The sequence below is a fragment of the Emys orbicularis genome, chromosome 1, assembly GCF_028017835.1.
Source record: "Emys orbicularis isolate rEmyOrb1 chromosome 1, rEmyOrb1.hap1, whole genome shotgun sequence".
NCBI classification, from domain to species: domain Eukaryota; kingdom Metazoa; phylum Chordata; order Testudines; family Emydidae; genus Emys; species Emys orbicularis.
In genome coordinates, this window is record NC_088683.1 from 104403507 (window position 1) to 104424053 (window position 20547).

General features: G+C 41.4%; 1 protein-coding gene across 2 annotated transcripts in view; it reads right to left on the reverse strand.

The window, feature by feature from the left end:
- CHST11 (carbohydrate sulfotransferase 11) overlaps window positions 1-20547 on the reverse strand; it is a 243736-nt gene that overhangs the window by 119450 nt on the left and 103739 nt on the right. For both annotated transcript variants that reach the window (XM_065423357.1, XM_065423356.1), the window contains exon 2: window positions 12070-12155. In XM_065423357.1, coding sequence (XP_065279429.1) covers window positions 12070-12155 — 86 coding nt within the window. The remainder of the gene's footprint in view (window positions 1-12069; window positions 12156-20547) is intronic.

Consider the following 20547-nt stretch of genomic DNA (forward strand, 5'->3'; position numbering starts at 1 on the left):
TTAGGTTCTTGGCATAATTTTTGCTATATTCCCAGTAAAACCAACATCATTTCCCACAAGCCACAGGAAAGGAACAGGGGACAGAGGGTGGGGTAGAAGGAAAGTATGGTGCACAGCTCTATTTATGCAGCAGATACAATAAAAACGTTGTGTCCCGTTTGTTCTTGCACTGGTGGAATTTAAAAACCCAAAACCATCACATTAGAGAGGGACAACCCCCTCCTTCCCCTACTTCATTTGACATTGTCAAAAGTCACTCTCTCATTGGCTGCTTGAGTTTTTTGATGATGTTCCACCCGTAAGCACAGCTGACACCTCATTATTAGCAGGAGGGGAAAAAAATACTCCTAGTAAGCTAAATGGTTGGAGGAAAAAAAAGTTAGGGGTTGGGGGAGATAACAGAGGCAGCCTTCAGAGTTGGGGGAAAGAGAGGCAGGGGCCAGAAGGAAAAAGTGACCATTTTAAACTGTCCCCTCCCCACAAAGCTGCCTATTCAACAACCGTCTGTGGTCTTCTTGCCTCTTTTAACTCACCATACTCTAATCACTACAGTCTAGCCCTCCGCTGGTGTAGATCAGTATAGCTCCATTGAAATCAGCGGGAATACTCCCATGTTTAGCGTTAAGCATTTGCTTAAGTACTTCGCTGGGCACTAGCAGGTTATTTGTGTGCATCTGAGGTAACTTGGCCTTGCTCCTCCAAGTGCACCAATAGCCTATTAGTGCAAACCCTGTTGTGGCTTATTAGGATATTATTTACCCTTGAGAATGCTACCTGAAATATTCATATGCATTAACGCACAGACACACTCATCTGCATGTACAAACCATTTATCTTTTACACACACTGCGGTGACATGTGTCAAAGGCAGGTGTTTGATAAGGCCTCTCCATCCTGCATTCGGGTTCTCACATTGGTACCAAGCCATTCGTAAAATGGAAATATACATGGGAAAGTGGTAATGCGAGCATCCAAAAATATGGGATAAAACAATCTTATTAGGGCGTCCATGTTTGAAACATGGGCTGGGGAAGGGTTTTTTGTTCCTTGGCTATAAATGTGTGCACTGCAGAGAATGTTTAAAAGTGTCTGTTAGAGTGTATGAAAGTGTGCACGGGGTGACTTTTGAAGGTCCTAAGCGATGAAAATAAAATTATGCTCTGCTTATATAAATGACTCAGAACAGTAAATTATTAGTTGTTATTTTATAGAGTGATGTCACTGGCAACACAATCTGTCAAAGAAAGCAAAGCAGCAATTGTAGAAGTAACTAATATTGCATCTCACCTTCACCGCAGGGACCTTCATTCAATTTACATTAAGTATGATGTTATACTTTGGAAATGTTCCAGGGCTTTATCTTTCAATGTACCAGTCCAATGAAACATTTCTTTTCTCCTTCACCGGTGCTTATTATGAATATTTAATGTATCAAAATGAGCTGAAAGCTAACACTGTGCATCTGTTCTCTAGCATTCCATCCATCTATTGACATCAAGGCTTCAGTCCCAAAATATGACATTTAACTATATTGCTATGTAAATACAACCATGTCAACTGATGTTCCATAAGTAAAATATATGCATGGCAAAAGCCAAGCATGACTTGAATAGATGAAAAAGTCTTCTCCCAGCTATAGAATTCAATTCTTGTTTCAGCAACTGATGTCAATTCCCCGTGGCAGCCTATGTATTTGTCTTTTATCATCTAATTGAATTAACACCCATTTCCTTTTACTTATCCCCAGATACTTGTCCAAAATGATCTAAAGGTGGCATTCCACATTTACAGGAAGGAGGGGAAATATCTAAACTAAGGGTACATCTACACTACCCGCCAGATCGGCGGGTAGTGATTGATCTATCGGGGATCAATTTATCACATCTAGTGCAGACGCGATAAATTGATCCCCGATCGCTCTGCCGTCGACTCTGGAACTCCACCACGGTGAGAGACGGAAGCGGAGTCAACGGGGGAGCAGCGGCCGTCGATCCCGCGCCGCGAGGACGTGAAGTAAGTGATTCTAAGTCAATCTAAGATACGTTGACTTCAGCTACGCTATTCTTGTAGCTGAGATTGCATATCTTAGATCGATCTCCCCCCAGTGTAGACCAGGCCTAAGGTATCAATTTGCTAGTTAACTTCAGAGTCCTTGCCAATCTGCTGTGTGACTATGCTTTCCTTTAATGTAATTTGGCTGCAGTAGTACTGGCATCCCAAAACTTGAACATAATGTTTTGATTTGCTGTGATGGACTTTAGTACTTTGCAGTCTGAATATTGCTCAGAGGTGATTTAAAATTGGAAGGAAAGTAACACCCCTCTATGTGTATTTCTTGTGCCTGGAAAAACCCATGAGCATCAGAGCATTGTAAGTTGCCAACTCTTTGGTTTGGCTATAATAATCTGACTGGGGGGGGGGGAGAGGGCTGTGAACCTTTTCAGCATCAGTATTAAACTTTGCAACATTTTCTAGTGCAATAGTATGTCATGAACTGTGAAAAAGAAAGGCAAAGTAACTGCTGTAATGAATGCCCACTAGTCTTTAGTGTTGTCATGTGTCAAATGGGAGATCCGGATTAGATTCTCTGGGTGAAAGGTTGGCCCCATTGAAGTTTTGCCACTGATTCATGTGGGTGAGGATTTCACCCTCCATTCCTGTCTCCCTCTCTCTATGATCTGAAAAGACAAGTTGGGCTATACTTCACGCATCACCATGTTGGGAAATTAAGGTTGCAACTTGACTGTCCCCCAGTTAAAACATGGTTCTGCCTTGGAGTATACATGAGACAATCTTGTTTTAACAATGCCACTAAACTCCACTACTACCCTTTTCTGTCCAACACTGTACCATAATTTGGTGACAGATAAAATATGATTAGGTCTCAACCCAGTATGGGGCAGAACTATGTTTTAAGCATGTTAGGGACAATAATACTCTAACCAGGTGCCCTCTTGGTTGCTGTTGTAGTATAGATGAACCCTTCATTTCAGTCAGCACTTGCAAAGGAACCACGTTTGAAAATCTTGCTAAATTGGGTTCACACATAGTAGGAATGCGCTAAAACCAGGTTGAAACAGATTTTTCATCTCACTTTTCCAGTTCACTAGGAGTCTAGATCTGAAACGCACGAATAAAAATGGTTCTAACATGGTCCACGTTGACCCTGGAAACCTTGGTAGAACTTGTTTCAGTGGGAACAGTGTTTAAAATGACACTGTCAGTTAAGTATCATGGATCAGCTTCTGGCACCTCACTTTGGCTACTTTCCACCTCTTCAGTAGCACAAGCTGCTGTAAAGATGGCTTAACTGGCTACCTGGGCATTCCCCTTGCATAAGCGTTGTTAAATTTAAAATAAAAAACCAAACGCTTACACACACTTGTACATAAATTTTGTCCACAGTGTCCCTATTTTTTTTAAATTTGGGGATGGATGAATACAGAGCACAAGGTAATTGTTGTGTATGCCTCAAAGAAAGTGATTCAGCAGTTTTAAAATGAAATCAATGAAAACAGACATCCTCCTGGATGCAGTCCACCTCAGACTGACACCACCTATTTCCATATGAGAGTACTGCCAAATGCACAGCAGCTTGTGCAGCCGTGTAGTTTGTGGGGGTCACTGACCACATTTTAGCTTGGCTGTGTCTGTAGTGTTTACAAAGGAGTGGTCATATATTTAACGCTGCACATTTACTGTAGAGAGCTTGAGTCAGACACAGCTGGCTATATTACTGAGACAATTGATGTTTGAAAGAGCTAAGAAGTCTACCAATTACTCTGAAAGGTCAGCTCTCAGCCCCTGGGGTTGCACATTAGATGTGCCACATCTGTAAAAATGGGAAGTGAGAAATCGGACATTGTGGACAAAACTGCAATTTTAACCTTTAATGTTTTTTCATCTTTAATACCAAAATTCAGTTAGATAACTGCAAATTGCAAGTCTCAGTAGATAGTTTTTGAATGTCTTTCTTCCCTTGTTTTCTTAATAGAGTCTATTAGGACACATTACAGACCATTAGGGATAGGTAGTTTGTAGCTAGACTCCCTGGAGTTAGAGAGGATTGTTTTTCCTTGTTGCATGAGACATATGAATTGGTAGCATAGAGTTAAAGCATCTCTCTAACAAAACATACAGAAGAAATTGAAGATGTATTGACAAATGCAATTCATTCCCCGGACACCATGGAGAACGTTGCCAGAAACAAACCAGGAGAGGTTACAGTATGAATAGTTAGGAGATCTGAGCGGGGAGATGGGCTTGGGATGCAGCCATTTGGCAGGCGGTACTGGAGCACTTATTACAGAGCAGAGAGGATGTGCTCAGTCTCTAGAGGAGTATGTGACAAACACCTGTCTTCATGTCAGCAATTGGCAGCTTCTGTGTATAGGACATTTGCAATAGTCCCAAATGTAATCAACCCAAGAACGGCCATACTGGGTCAGACTAATGGTCCATCTAGCCCAGTACCCTGTCTTCCAACAGTGGCCAATGTCAGTTGCTTCAGAGGGAATGAACAGAATAGGGCAATTATCAAGTGATCCATCCCCTGTCATCCAGTACCAGCATCTAGCAGTCAGAGGCTTAGGGACACCCAGAGCACAGGGTTGCATCGCTGACCATCTTGTCTAATAGCCATTGATGGACCTATCCTCCATGAACTTATCTAGTTCTTTTTTGAACTGTTAGTGTCTTGGCCTTCACAACATCCTCTGGCAAGGAGTTCCACAGGCTGACTGTGCATTGTGTGAAGTATTTCCTTTTATTTGTTTTAAACCTGTTGCCTATTAATTTCATTGTGTGATTCCTGTTCTTATGTTTTCACTTCCTTATTCACTTTCTCCACACCATTCATGATTTTATAGACCTGGATCAGATCCTCTCTTAGTCGTCTCTTTTCCAAGATGAACAGTTCCAGTCTTTTTAATCTCTCCTCACATGTTGTTCCACACCCGTAATCATTTTTGTTGCCCTTCTCTGTATCTTTTCCAATTCTAATATATCTTTTTTGAGAAGGGGTGACCAGAACTACATGCAATATTCAAGGTGTGGGCATACCATGGATTCATATAGTGGTATTATGATATTTACAGTTTTATTATCTATCCCTTTCTTAAGGGTTCCTAACATCCCTTGAGCAGATGTTTTCAGAGAATTATCCACAATGACTCCAAGATCTCTTTCTTGATAGGGTCTAAATTAGCTGTTATCAATCATTTTATATGTATAGTTGGGATTGATAGAGGAGCGAGCCCAGGGATAGGGCTGCAGATAAAGAGATGTTACAGAGGGCACTGAAAGAGGCCCCTGTTGGACTTGTAGCACCAGAAGGAGTTTGCTTTTTATTTCACATACAGACTGAGAGAGACTCGGATGGAGGGCTGAATTGCTGAAGACTCACTGCAAGGCAGAGAGAAAGGGCAGGCACACAAGCTCTGCCAAAGGGAGGTGCTTGCAAGAGGTGAGTGCCACCCCATTACACACACCCCCAAGTGATTTCCCTAACTTCTAAAATGAGCTCTTATTTGTAATCTGTAATTAATAATAAAGTATTCTCACTAGTGTTATGCTTTTGCTAAGGTTAACATAGTATTTCATTGCCAGCCAGCTGTTTTCTACTACTTGCAAGCATGACAGTAAATAATATATTTGCATAAGGAGTCATCCTTGGAGTAAATCAATTAATTATTCTTTCATCGGTGGACATCTGCTATTTCAGCATAGGATAATTAGATGTACTGCTATCATTTACCTGATGGTCCGTAGCGATAGGATTAAGCGACCAGCGTTTGGCATAGTATGTATCTGTTTTTACTAGCTCCCCATTCTTGCCCCTTGTTGAATTTTTATATGTTCTCTATCAACAATAGCTATTATGAGCTGCTTTCACCAAGTTACTATCATTTGCAAGAGCTCATCAGCCTGTAAAAACAGAAGCAAGAGGTTGTCCTGTTTCTTAAGGGCACGCGTTGTGATTCTACTTACTAGCACTGCTGGTAAAAAGCTGGGCATATAAAAGCTTACACACAACAAATGCATGTGCACATTTACAACAATTTGTCTTTGTACCTATTGCTGCTCAGCACCTAATTTCTTGGGTTTTAGCACACAGAGGAACTTCTGTAATCTTCTGCATTGCACAGTACCAAATCTCAGGGCTTTTATAGTAAGATTTGACACACAGTTACCCCTGGGGTAGAACATGGCAGCCAGCATGTGCACAGCACACCATAGCCAAGTGAGGAGAGGAAAAATTTTGGCTGAGGTCACTGACACAACTCCATCCTCTCACCAAAAGTACCAAGGGACCTTTCAAATATCCCAAGAACTTTGTGGTGTTTTTTTTTCAGATTCCAAACCCCGCTTTTTAAGATCCAAAACTCTACCACACACAGTAAGCTACATAGGGTAACCAATGTCTCTGCCTCAGAAGTATGATGAGCTGAATTGACATCGCTGGGATCTGAACCTGTAGTTCCAAGGCAACTAGGTATTCTAGAAATGAAGCTTAGATCACTAAGCTATCATCCATCCAGCAACAGGTATGAGTGCCCATGGAGTCACCTTGTGGTAGGTGGGCCAGAGAAGAACAGAAAATTATCAACTCAGATGGAAGTGACTATGGCTGGTCTGGGTTGACATACACTGATCCTATGCAGAGAGCCAGATCCAGGGGTGATGATGTACAGGGACGGCTTTAGGACCAGCGGGGCCCGATTCGAATACCTGGCGGCGGTCTGGGTCTTCGGCGGCACTTCGGCGGTGGGGGGGTCCACTCCACGTCTTCCGCGGCACTGAAGGACCCCCTCCCGCTGAAATGCCGCCAAAGACCCAGAGCGGACCGCCGCCGGGTGAGTAAAAAATATTTAAAATTTAAAAAGGCACCTAAGGCGCGGGGCCCTCTTAGCGCAGGGCCCGATTCCGGGGAATTGGTGGAATCGGCCTAAAGCCGGCCCTGATGATGTAGCATGTCCAGAAAGGGAACACTTGAGGGCTGAGGTAAGTGAGGCTGCATAATCACTGTATGGTCTCAAAAGCATCAGCTTACTTTCTTTGGGCCATTTAGCAGGATGTGATAAAAAGAACAGCAAAAAGAAAAGAAATTGCTACTCTAACAGTAGTCCAATGAAATTTCAGGACACAAGGCAGTATGGGGTCCACATTGGGACTGCTGCATAGCTCCACCAGCTTTGGTTAATGGTTGGGAAGCTCAGCTCAGGCCTCACCAAAACGTAACCTCCTAGCAGCCCAGCTCTTCAATGGATGGACTCATCTTTTGAAAACAAAACAACAACAACAAGAAAAATCACTGAAGGTTTGACCCATGGTTAACTAGACACATGATTCGCAAATGAAAGTCAGGAGATCTAAGGTTAGAAATTGAAGCATGGAAACTATAATCCTAGGACCTATCCTGCAGCCTCTATGTAGACCAGTGTTTTTCTCTGTAGTTGAGAAATAAAGAATAAATGCCTGATAGTGGGATGAGACTATATGCTGGCCAAACTCCCTTAGAATTCAGTATGAATTTTGCCTGTAAAGAAGTGCAAGATTATGGGCCCTATCGTACATTTTCCCCTCATTTAACACTTTGTCCATTTTAGCTATTAATTGCTCACAATTTAGTACTGTTTTCAACTGGGCTGAACAGATCAGTGTCGCCCACTGATGTGCTCAAGCCCAAATATGTTGTTGGCTCATTTTGAACTTTCAGTCACTTGAGCTCAATGGGCTGATCCACAATTAACTGTTATTTTTAGAGCACTGGGGCTGTACAAAGTCATGTAATTACAAGACACTGTGGCATGTGGCATTTTTCTAAGAATATGCTTTGCAAATATTTGTTTACCCATGTTTTTAAAGTCCTGAGGTTTGAAATACAAAGAACAAGCTACAAAGTGAGTTTATGCCACATTCATGCAAGGCTCTTAGTCCTCCTTCAGTTACGCCTACGTTTCCGCCCCCGCCCAGACACACTCATAGTACAGTAACTTACTCCTGGGGGAATTCTGCACCAAAAAATTAAATTCTGCACATAATATTTTAAAATTCTGCATATTTTATTTGTCAAAATAACGCTACCTAATCACGCCAGTTTCAATTATTTTGGTAATTTATTTCAAAATACCTGTCAGCAACTATGTCTGTAACAATACAGACACACACAAAATTCCCCCAGGAGTAGAGTTAAACCCCTATGGCAACCCAGTTCCTGTTTCTCTGCCTCTTTGTCCCCCACCACCAGAGCCCAGCCAGACACACATACACCCTATACCCCAGAGCCCAGCCATGGGGCCCCCCAGCCCAGACACTTACACCCCCTACCTCCCAGAGCCCAGGGATCCAGAGGGAGAAACAGCCTGATGCTGGGTCCCAGGCTTATGTGGAGTTTCCTGCACACCACCTCCTTCCTTCAGGACGTTCCAGAAACTGCAGCTACCCGGAACCCTCCAGCTCCATTTCCCTCCCAACAACGTCTTCTATTTATGAGCTGGGCTCTGCCGGGTCCAGCAGCCTCTAGTGGTGACCAGCAGCACTGCGCAGAACATTAATTTCTGCACAAATTCTGCATTGTGCAGTGGTGCAGAATTCCCCCAGGAGTATGTAATATCACTAGTCACCTGACGCTGGATCCTCTCCCTCTTCCCTTTGGAGCTATGTGACAGAATGAGTCTATTCTATTTTGTCAATTCATCTAAAGTTTGACTATATTGCCTTAATGTGGTACTCGTGCATGTGAAAGTCCTTCACTGAAAGCCCCAAAAAATGAAGTCCTCCGTCCACAGAATACATACAACATAGGGAGGGCAGACTTCCCACACATGGCCCTCCTATTATACTTCAAACCTGACACAGAAGGACCATGTGTAGGGACAAGAAGCCTGTTCCTATCTGTGGGATTGTGCAGTAGGGCCAGTACAAGGCTGTGCACCCACTTAAGTAAATGGGACTTAAGTGGTGCAAGGACTTTGTGCTGGCCCTTCTACTGAGTGGTGAATTTCACTCTATCTATATCCATTAAATCTTACACTTCTCTTGTGAAGCTATTAACAAAGGATGTCAATTACAGCCCACTAGAGTGGCAATCTTTTGTGATGAGGGCACCTATCCACTGAGCACTGGACTGAAACCTCTAAATTCGGTTTGTGTAGGCCACTGGACATCCATTAGACAACAACAAAGTTTGGTCCCCTCTGGATTTGAACCAGCAAGATAGAAGTGAAGTAAAACTATTTTTACAATCATTTATCAAACCAAGAGATTCACCAGAAAACACGGCATCTGCTAGCAACTCCATAAAAGAAGAAAGAAAAGAGCAGACCAAATATACTGGTATATTTTTGTATAGCAGATACTACAGGCCAGACCCTCACCTGGTGTAAATCAATGCATCTCCATCAGGCTTTATAAATACAAGGCAATCTCTGTGCCGAACGTATAACAAGAAAACTTTCTTGAGAATGGCATGATTGTATTAGCTACGGGAATATCACTCTTGTGGATTATGATGCTATCTAAACCCAATAGTAAAGTTATCGCTCTTAATACCAGAGGGCTCAATCCTGCTTCTGTTTCCATTGATGGCAGCATTCGCACCAACTCTGAGAGCAGTACCAGGTACAATACTAGCTAACAGATGAGTAGGCTGGAAAATTCTGAAAGTTGCACTTTAGCATTCTGTAGGTGAAGGCAGCAAACTAGCCAATGGGTTTCTCTGATTATTAGAACATGCAGTTATAATAAAAACATGCAGTTGGACAAACTAAATATTTAAAGTTGCATACACTGAAAGAATTACAACCATATCTAGCCAAAGCCGGATTGTTGCAGGGGCTCTCTCAGCGGTTTAGTCTGGTGTTTGAATTGCGCAGACTCCCTGGAGCTACAAGTACCGGTAGCCCTTTATCTTACAAAGGTAGCTAAACTGAATACCAAACAGATTACTGTGGCTTTGTGTGCATGTGCGTGTCGTCTTTTGGCTGAGCCCTTAACACCTGCAATCCTTTATGATATGCCTGGAGAGTAATAAACATCCAATGGCATTTTTCATAAGAGAATGAGGTTTGTTCTGCTGTCCTTGGCCAAAACTTTCTATTCCTCCAATTATCAGGACTTCTGAGTTGTATGTTGTAAGTCACTGATCAGCAGAGGACTGGAGAGAAAGGATAAGAGTACGCTCATACTCCCCTGACAACGGTTTGGGGACCTCCTGGGGGATTCTGACCCACAGCTTGAGAACTGCTGCTCCAAACCATGATCTGGCTTCCTATCCTGCTACCTTCCAGGCAGTAGAGAGAATTTTTTTCCTTCTTATGGATAAGAATGTAACTGTAACATAATGAGGGAGGAGGGTCAAAGAAATAAAAGAAATATTTCAGTGGAGACCCCCAAATCAGCTTGTTGTTAATATCTCCCCCTCCACCCACTGTCTCTTGCTGCTATCATTTCCCTGAAATATATACAATCTGCATGCTAACAGTAAAGTGTCCGCTGGAATACTCTTGAACCATGTGCTGCACTTAAATCCAGTCCAAAAAGCAGCGGAATATTCTGCCTTTTTTACGTGCTAAGAACAGAAGAGGCCAATGTACTGATGGAAATTTTGTGTGTGTGAAAAACGTCATCTGCTTAGTTCAACACTGGCTGCAAGAAATGCTGAACTTATTCAAACATTGACTTTTCGGGCTCCCTCCACAAGAGAGATTGGGAAAGAATTCTAATGCTTTACAGAATACTTGATCAAGACGTAGAAAGGAAGGGGGGAGCATTAGGAGCTGCCAGCTGGGTTCACTGCTTGCAAAGGTTAGAAAACCCGTAGTTCACCAAATTTGCAAGGCGGTATTCCTCTGTTCTTTTCATACGGGATGACCTTTGGCAATGGGACTATTAAATGGCAAGAAGATTTCAATTGATGCACAGCAGACCCCAGACACAATAGACAAAACTTTCTTCTCCCCACGGCCCTTTTCTAAAAGCTTTTCAAGAGTTTATTATTTTTCCTTTGCAGCATGTTTGTTCTTATGGAGAGTGCACTTTCCATTTAGCAACATTGATTGTACATCACTTGTATCAAGTGTTATTACAAAAATTGGTAAGTTTGTGTTCTCTGCTACACGTAGAATTGAGATTTAATTAGGAAACTAATGTATGCTAATAAATACAAGATTATTGGATGCCTGCACTTTACTCCTTTTGCATAATAGATATTGTATCTTTAGCTTGTTGACAATACTTTATAAATGCATTAAAATCACTTGGTACTAATTTTGTGTACTGTATAGCGATTCTTTTCATAATCAACAAGTATTTAAAACATTTACTGCCTTGTTAAATCTAATGAGTTAACCTCACTTTCCTTAATAGCTAACTCGGTTTTACAAAATGTATTAACTGGGGTATAAATATATACCAGGCAGCTATTAAACCTTAATAAATACTGTATATTTAAAAGTCAGCTGCCATTTTCTCTCAATGGCAGCACTTCCTCTCAGTTGCCAACAGGAAGCGCTGTGGTTGAATAAACCAATTCAGCACCCACATGGAGACTAAGTGAGCAGCAGCAGAAATTGGAGACCTGAAATTGAGATGCTTTTTCGCTCTGGATATCACAGTGAGAAGAACTCAGGATATCCTTACTCACATTGAGTAGTCCCTTCCCCCACAAGTAGCCTCAATGATTTCAGTGGGACTAATCATGGTATAATGTAGCATTCACTGATATCATGATCTGCCTCGCTGGAAAATATTCAGCTTGTTTGGACTGCATACCTGCAACCACTTTTGATTGGAAAGCCATCTGGGCTAGCTGGAAGTCCATCCACATTATAACCCGAAAACAAAAGTGTCTTACAGCAGTGCCATTGTAACCCACTGTCACCTGATCTACAGAGGACAGAACTCTGCTACAGCTTCCAGCTAGGAGACTTAGTCCTTTAGCTCAAGCTGTGGTTTAGCTGTGCAGGTCCCAGGACGAACATGATTATGCTATGGGGAAGAAAAACCCAAAACTCTGCAAGTAAATACAGGCTGTGTTTGTTGGATGGGCTGCAAAGTTGATACACTCACCTGGATGGGATTGTACAGTTCCTGGAGCGGGCTTCTTGACCCCTTCCGACAACAGATGTCCATTCCAAATGGATTTCTACGTATTACTACAGGGTAAAATGGAAATTAATACAGGTTAACAGAGGCTGAATTAAAAAAACCAAACAAACAGAACACAGAATACATATATTGAGGAGAGGGATTTCCAGAAATACCAGGGAATTCCAGAAATGTGTTTCTTAAAACATCCATTTCACATGCCCTAGCAAAGATTTAAGAGCAGAGTGCATTTGGAATATTCTGGGCTTGGAGCCACAAAAATGGGGTTCATCCCTTTCCCTCCCCATCAAATAAAAGTGTCGCCAACATTTTTCATACCGGGGTGCCTAAAGTTAGGCTCTTAAAACCATATTTAGGCCCCTAAACAAAAGTGGCCTGATTATAAGCACCTGTTGTCTCCCATTGTTTTCAGAGGGCCAAATTACTCACTGTGCCCAGCATGTCTGAAAATCAGGCCATTTCCAGTTAGATGCCCGACAATGGATTTAGCATAGCCTCCTAACAATAAGCACCTGGATTTGAAGTTTTTGGCCTATGGCTTCAGTTGCTTGCCACCACAGACAGTAGCATGTGTGACATGAACACTGGCTCAATCGGAATCTTTTTTTTTTTTTTTTTTTTTTTTTTGCACTGAATACTGTATTTTAGATAAGAGATCCAACTACTTGACCTCTTCTCCTGGACTGTGCCAGTTGAACAACCCAAATCAATAATGCTATGTTTGTCCAGTTGCACACAGGCAGGTTTTCAAAAGGTCTGATCTATGAGTTTCTTACTATAGTTAATTGCAGTCATTTTAGTACTGTACTACAAGAGCTTCCAGGGAAGGTTCTTAACTTGGGCCCTGATCCTGCAGGCAGACATACACACAGGGCTGCCCAGAGGGGGGGGCAAGTGGGGCAATTTGCCCGCAGGGGCCCCGCGAGCCCTGGCCCGGCAGCGGTCCAGGTCTTTGGCGGCAGGGGCCCCGCGAGCCCTGGCCCGGTGGTGGTCTGGGTCTTTGACAGCATTTCAGCGGCGGGGGGCCCTTCAGTGCTGCTGAAGACACGGAGCGACTGAAGGGTGGCCCCCCACCGCCGAAATGCCGCCGAAGACCCGGACTGCCGCCGGGTGAGTACAAGCGCCGCAGCTCCCCCGCTTTGCCCCAGACCCCCTGAATCCTCTGGGCAGCCCTGCATACACAGGCAGACCCTTGCACCCATGCAGACCCCAATATCAATAAAGGTCCAACCCATGTGGAATTGATTGTTTGATTGGGGCCTCATCCTGTACATGCAAAAATCAGATTAAAATGTGCCTTAATTGGAAGAGGAGACTCCTGGGAGTCCAATAGCATTAACTAGAGTCAGACAAAGTATTAATATAGTTATGTACACCGTTTACATAAAAGGACTACAGTTTCTTTCAGAAACATCTCAAACCAGCACATCTTACAACAATACTATTCTGCAGCCTTTGGGAAATAGTTATAGAATACAGTGGTGCATTTTTTCAGTGAATGGAGGTAGAGCTAGTACTTAATGCATGATCATAATTAATATTTCAAGTAGTATGAACAATGGAAGAGTCTCTACAGAGGTGGCATAGAACATCCAATTTCAGTCTTGAAAGAAAATAGATTCCCTTGTCCACTTGGTATTTATTTTAAAATTAAAAGGTAATTATCTAATAAAGTGACACGCTGCCTTTCCTCTGAACACAGAAAGACACTATGGGTTTTGTAATGAGATTCAGATGTACGTGTCTAGTAAACAAAAACAAGCTAAATGTTTTGATTTGTCTTCACAATTAAAATATTGGATGTTACTACAGGCTATAATTTTAATTTACATATCTAAATACCTGACTAACTAACTTCCAGACACTTTTAGTCATGCAGCTAAATATTTTAATTGCTACATTTTTGTGCTATGTTTATTTTACAAAGTAAGTTAAAATTGTTAGCTTTAAAAACAAAATTCCCTTGTGTGATAACACCATAGATGATTAACCCTGAAAGCATTTTTAGAATATGCCTTTTCACTATTTCTTCTATTTGTAATTTGCATTTCCTTCAGTTTGGCCTTTTGAAAATAGATTGGTCGGTCTCAGTTTTGTTTTTAGCCAGTGTCTGTTCAGTTTCATTCTCTGGCTCTCTTGCACTAGCAAAGTGCTTCAATGTTTGCATTGCATACCCTGCAGGGGAAGGTTTAAAAACCCCTTAAAGTTTTTAATGAAATTAAAAACATTTCTAGCAGCTTTTGTAAAACTTTGTGGCATTGAATAGCAAAGAAACCTAGATGCATCATGAACATGAATGATGGATTTGCCTAGATTCACAGACCCACTGTACACAAACATTTAGGGGAAAATCCTGTCCTTGCTCCTCTGTGGTATAGCTGGGTGAAGGAGAAGTGAAGAGACAGAACCAATCTGTTGCCTGGAAGCCACCCAGCATGTAAATTTAAAAAGGAAACATCTTTCCCTCTCCCCCGCCAAATATGGCAGCATTTAAACTATGCTGTTTCATCATTTTGGTATCCTTCCTCCCCCACGATACCCTTTCTTTTCAGTCGTCATAACTATAGCATCCCTCCCTGACCAGTAAAATCCCTGTGCTGAAGCTCAGCTTAGCAAATCCTTTGTAAATCACTTTGCAGCTAAGCTCCCTCATCTGCCCAGGACCTCTTCCCAAAACAGAGCCAATACAATGCACAGCCTTCACACATACCCTCCCTAAGCTACTTTCATTTATATTTATAATACAGGAGCAGAGGGGAAGGGAATGTTTCAATGTATCCAAGTGATCAGATTTTGATTAACCGGCAGTTGAGACACAGATTCCTTGTTCCAAACCGTTCATTCGCACTGGACAGAAAAAAGTGCAGTGTGCTGTTCCTTAATTTACTATATCATTTTTCATTTCCATTAATTATGGTTAACAGTAAAACACATACAAGTCGCCCTCCCTGGTTCACTTAACAGGCAGATCTTAACACAGCAACGCCTTATATGAAGCAGCAACTGTCATAAAGCTTAAAAAAATTATTCACACATCATACAAGATTTGATTCCCAGATGCATACAAGCAACCACAAAAAACTTCGCTCCCAAGCAACAGCTAAATGCCAGTGGGGCTTCAGCCATTGAAACCATTAAATCTTTATTTTCTGAGTCCCACTATTATTTAATTGATTTATTTTCCCAATAAAGTCTTTAAACCAAGATTTAGGAATTAGCACAGCAACGTGGCATCTTAAACACAGGGCTTAACTCCCTGTTTGTCAGTTTCAGTAACAGGACGTGCTTATGCTGAGCGGGATTATATACATCTGTTTGTGCGCACCTTGGAAATACCTGGTTGGGATTGGTCTTTCACATCCAAATAAACAATTCGCTTAAAAAAATATTTCCCTTACCAAAAACAGAACACACACTTTTCGTAGACATGTCCCTCCCAACTTTGGTAGGCTACTTTGGGACTAAAATAAGTGATGCCCCTCCAATTTGGTGCCCCTTTCAATTTTCTTGTCGAAAATTATTGACATCAGAACTAAAGAACGACAAAACTGAGCTTATAGAAAGAGTCCTTGACACCAGAAGAAGAAATCCCACTGGATTTTAAGTTTCCTACATTAATTTTGTGTGTCCCTGTGACCCTATGAGCCTCCTAATGCCAGAGGCTCACTGGTATCACGTAATGAGTTTCCGCTGGCCTGACCAGTTCAATATACCCCAATTCAATGATGTTAAAATTTGTATCTAACATATAATTGGAAAACTAATAACTCACTGATTATTAATATCATTGTGCGATGTGTGTATGGGGTGTGCATTAAGAGTTCTGGATATATGCTGGAATTATGACTCAAGTGTATTTAAACCAGCATGTCAGGGGGAATTGGCAATCAGGTCTGCCCTAGATAAAGGAATGCGTTTTGCTTCTCTGACTCATGCAGAGACAAAGAAAGGTCTATTTACATATCAGGTCAACAAAGCTATCAAGTTAACAAGCATGGGAGGAGACAGTTTGGTGTCTACACTGCAGCAGGGAAGATAAACTTTATCTAGGCTATAAAGACAGGGGATCTGAACCTCGTGATAAGCAACTGAATCATCTGATTGTATACAATATTCCTGTATTATAAAAGTATAACAAACGTGATATTTTATATCATTGTGAATTGTATGTATTAACACTACATAAGGAATTATGGATTGTGGTGGGGCGGCTGCCCCACACAGGGAGAAGAAGGGGTTAAAAGCAGCACCAGAGAGGCTGCGCAGAACTCATAAATCAGGAAAGGGCTTATTGAGCCCACCAATAGGGGGAAGGCTTGCTGGAGCAGCCAATCAGGGCCAGCGAGGGCCATATATAAAGGGCTGCTCAGCAGCGCAGAAGGGAATCTCCCACTAGAAGGCAAGCCAAAATGGCTGTCTGTCGGATTATATCTGAAAGTTCAATGGCCTTGGTTGGGATTGCACCCCTGAAGTGTGACAGTACCCTCTTAGTTTAGGTCTTTGTCACACATTTGGTCCCACATTTGGACAGTGGCAAAATGGGAGATGCTCTTATAGCTACAAATATATTTTAAAATGTTTCTTTTTCCACAAGAGGTGTATTTGTACCAAAAGCACAGCAAGAAATTGGAAATACAAACATGGTTTACCCCAAGTTTACCTATTCACTCCCAAATCAATCACCCCATCTATTAAAGGCCAAGTTCAGCCCTGCTGTAGTTGGCACAATATGATCAAATACACATATCTACTACTGTGTATAACATTATAATTTCCTTGAGGCAACATTTCTTATGATGTGTGTCAATCTCTTCAGGCCTATTCTCATTTACACTATGGCCTCTTTACACAGCTCTGGCAGTGCAAAGGGCACTTAAATTGGGTTTAAATTTCTGTTACACCGATTTTAAGACCCCTTTACAGTCGCAGTAGTGTAAAGAGGCCTTCCTGTAAATGAAAATAAGGCCCTTAATCTTTATCAGGTGTTTTGTTGATTTACTAGATATCTTTCTATAAACTGCATTACTTACAGCTGGAAGCTCTGATTAACAAGCAAAAGCAGTTTCTGTAGAACTTATCTTACAGTGCTCTAATAAAACACCAGATGAAGACAAAAAACCTGCCAACTGCCATAAAAAATACTAACCAAAAGACAATTAAACATTTTACACTATAGTGTATGTAGCACATGGCTTATTCATTATTTTTGTCCCAATGGTGTATTGCACTAACATTGTCTTCCCTTTCATCCTCGTATTAATGAGCCACAAGATAATTTAACAATAAATCCTCAAAACAAATTTCCACTTGACCCTTCTACACAAAAAGCAGCATTACTTTGTCCAGTATATTACATTAAAGAAAGCACTGTTGAACATCAAGCACCAGGCAAGCTAATGCACTTGTTCATAAGTTTGTAATTTTATCAGTTTAGCCCCAAATCTGCAAAGCACATGCTTAACTTAAATATATGCTTAAATCCATCTCTATTCAGCAAAGCCCTCATGCACATGTTTAAATCTCACTGAAGTTAATGAGACTTAAGCATGTGCTTTGCTGTTTAGGGTCCTCATTACAAATGGGTCCCAACTAAACCTCAGAACCAAAACTTCGCGGAAATTCAACTCTTCATACACATTTTATGAATTGGTTCATAAGAACAAAAACTTAAGAATGACCATATTGGGTCAGACCAATGCTCCATCTAGCCCAGTATCCTGTCTTCTGACAGTGGCTGGTGCCAGATGCTTCAGAGGCCCTGAACAGAACAGGGCTATTATCAAATGATCCATCCCCTTGTCATCCAGTCCCAGCTTCTGGCAGTCTGAGATTTAGGGACACCAGAGCATGGGATTGCATCTGTGACCATCTTGTCTAATAGCCACTGATGGACAAATCCTTCATGAACTTATCTAATTCTTTTTTGAACCCAGTTGTACTTTTGGACTTCACAACATCCACTGGCAAGGAGTTCCACGGGTTGACTATGCATTGTGTGAAGAAGTATTTCCTTATGTTTGTTTTAAACATGCTGCCTATTAATTTCTTTGGATAACTCTTGGTTCTTGTGTTATGTGAAGCAGTAAAAAACACTTCCCTATTCACTATCTCCACACCATTCAATTCCAGTCAAATTGGTTGAAACTTTAGTAAAAAACAGAATCAGTCACCTAGATTAACACCATTTGTTGGGAAGGAGACAACATGGCTTTTGTAAAGGGAAATCATGCCTCACCAATCTATTAGAAGTGATTGAGGGTATCAACAAGCATCTGGCCAAGGGTGATCCAGATGAGATAGTGTACTTGATCATTCAGAAAGCCTTTGACAAAGTCTGATATCAAAGACTCTTAAGCAAAGTAAACAGTCATGAGACAAGAGGGAAGGTCCTCTCATGGATGAGTAATTGGTTAAAAGATAGCAAACAAAGGGTAGGAATAAATGGTCAGTTTTTGCAATGGAAAGAGATAAATAGCAGGGTCCCCCAACGATCTGTACAGGGACAGTGCTGATCAACATAGTCTCAAATAATCTGGAAAAGAGGGTAAACAGTGAGGTGGCAAAGTTTGCTGATACAAAATTCTCAAGATAGTTAAGTCCAAAACTGACTGTGAAGAGTTACAAAGAGATCTTAACAAAACTGGTTGAACAACATGACTGATGAAATTTAGCATGGGTAAGTGTAAAGTAATGCACATTGGAAAAAATAATTCTAACTACACATATATAATGATGGCTTCTAAATTAGCTGTAACCACTCGAAGAGATCTTGAAATCATCGTGGATACTTCTCTGAAAACTTCTGCTCATTGTGCAGCATCAGTCAAAAAAGCAAACAGAATGTCAGGAACCATTAGGAAAGGGATAGACAATAAGACAGAAAATATCATAATGCCACTATACAAATCCCTGGTGTGCTCACACCTTGAATACTGTGCCCAGTTCTGGTTGCCCCATCCAAAAAGGATACTGTGGAACTGGAAAAGGTTCAGAGAAGGGCAACAAGGATTGATCAAGGATCTGGAATGGCTTCCACACGAGGCGAGATTAAAAAGACTGGGACTGGTCATCTTAGAGAGATGAGTAAGGGAGGAATATGATAGAGGTCTACAAAAACATGACTGGCATGGAAAAAGTGAATAGAGAAGTATTATTTACCCTTTCCCAGAATACTAAAACCAGAGGTCACCCAATGAAATGAACAGGCAGCAGGTTTAACCCAAGCAAGAGGAAGTACTTTCCCCCACACACACAATGCACAATTAACCTTTGAAACTTGTTGCCATGGGGTGTTGTGATGGCCAAAAGTATAAGTGGGTTCAAAACAGAACTAGATAAGTTAATGGAGGACAGGTCCATCAATGGACTATTAGCCAAGATGGTCAGGGACGCAACCCCATGTTTGGGGCGACACTAAACCTTTGACTGCCAGAGGCTGAGAGAGTGGATAACTCCAACTACCCTGTTTTGTACAGTCCCCCTGAAGCTCAGGTACTGGCCACTGTCAGAGACAGGATACTGGGCTAGATAGACCATTGCTCTGACCACTGTGGCAGTTCTTATCTTCTTATAAACAAATCTTACCTCTGAGTTGAGAGAGCACCAGTACAATAATGACCCATATATAGTGTCTGCTTAAATTATTTCAGACTAGGAGAATTCATTGATAGCTTCTAGGAAAATATATCCAGACATGTTGGTGTTAAAAGCAGCGATTTGATCTCAGATATATGTCATTATATATATATATATATATATATATATATATATATATATATATATATATATATATACATATACACACATAGAGAGAGAGAGAGAGAGAGAGAGAGAGCGCTCCTCAGCATACCAGCATTCTCTAGGATCTATGCAGAAAGCATGCAGATATGTAATATAGCAAGGTTCTGCCAAAACGACTGGCAATTAAAATTTACATCCCTCAAATAAAAACACACACTTTGGAAGACCGAGTTAGGGAGAAGATTCGAAGCTTTGATATACCATGGTTCACATGCCAAGCCAGCTGTGGTCCTTGGACTTGCTTCTACAATCCTATAATTAATGCTTTTACCAGCCAGTCTCCTCCTCAAGTTATGAGGGTGGCAATTTACTTTGCTTCCAAATTACTAGGCCACACGATCAGCTCTCAGCAGAGGGTGCTAAAAGCGCTCCAGGTAGTACATTTGGTGGGAACCTAGCTGTGTCGCCTCCAAGATGTATCCTGTGACATTGCACTCTATATGATGTTATGAAAGTATGCTGATGAGTGTGAATATAATGTAACTAAAATATGCTTCATGCAAAAGGTCTCTTGTAAGGTAGCATTACAAAGCTTATATCTACTGAATGTGTTCATCCTATTTGTATGAATGTATCATTCTTGTATCTGAAACTAGAAATATGAAATATAACTCTGAGGGCCTATTGTAATTATGCAAA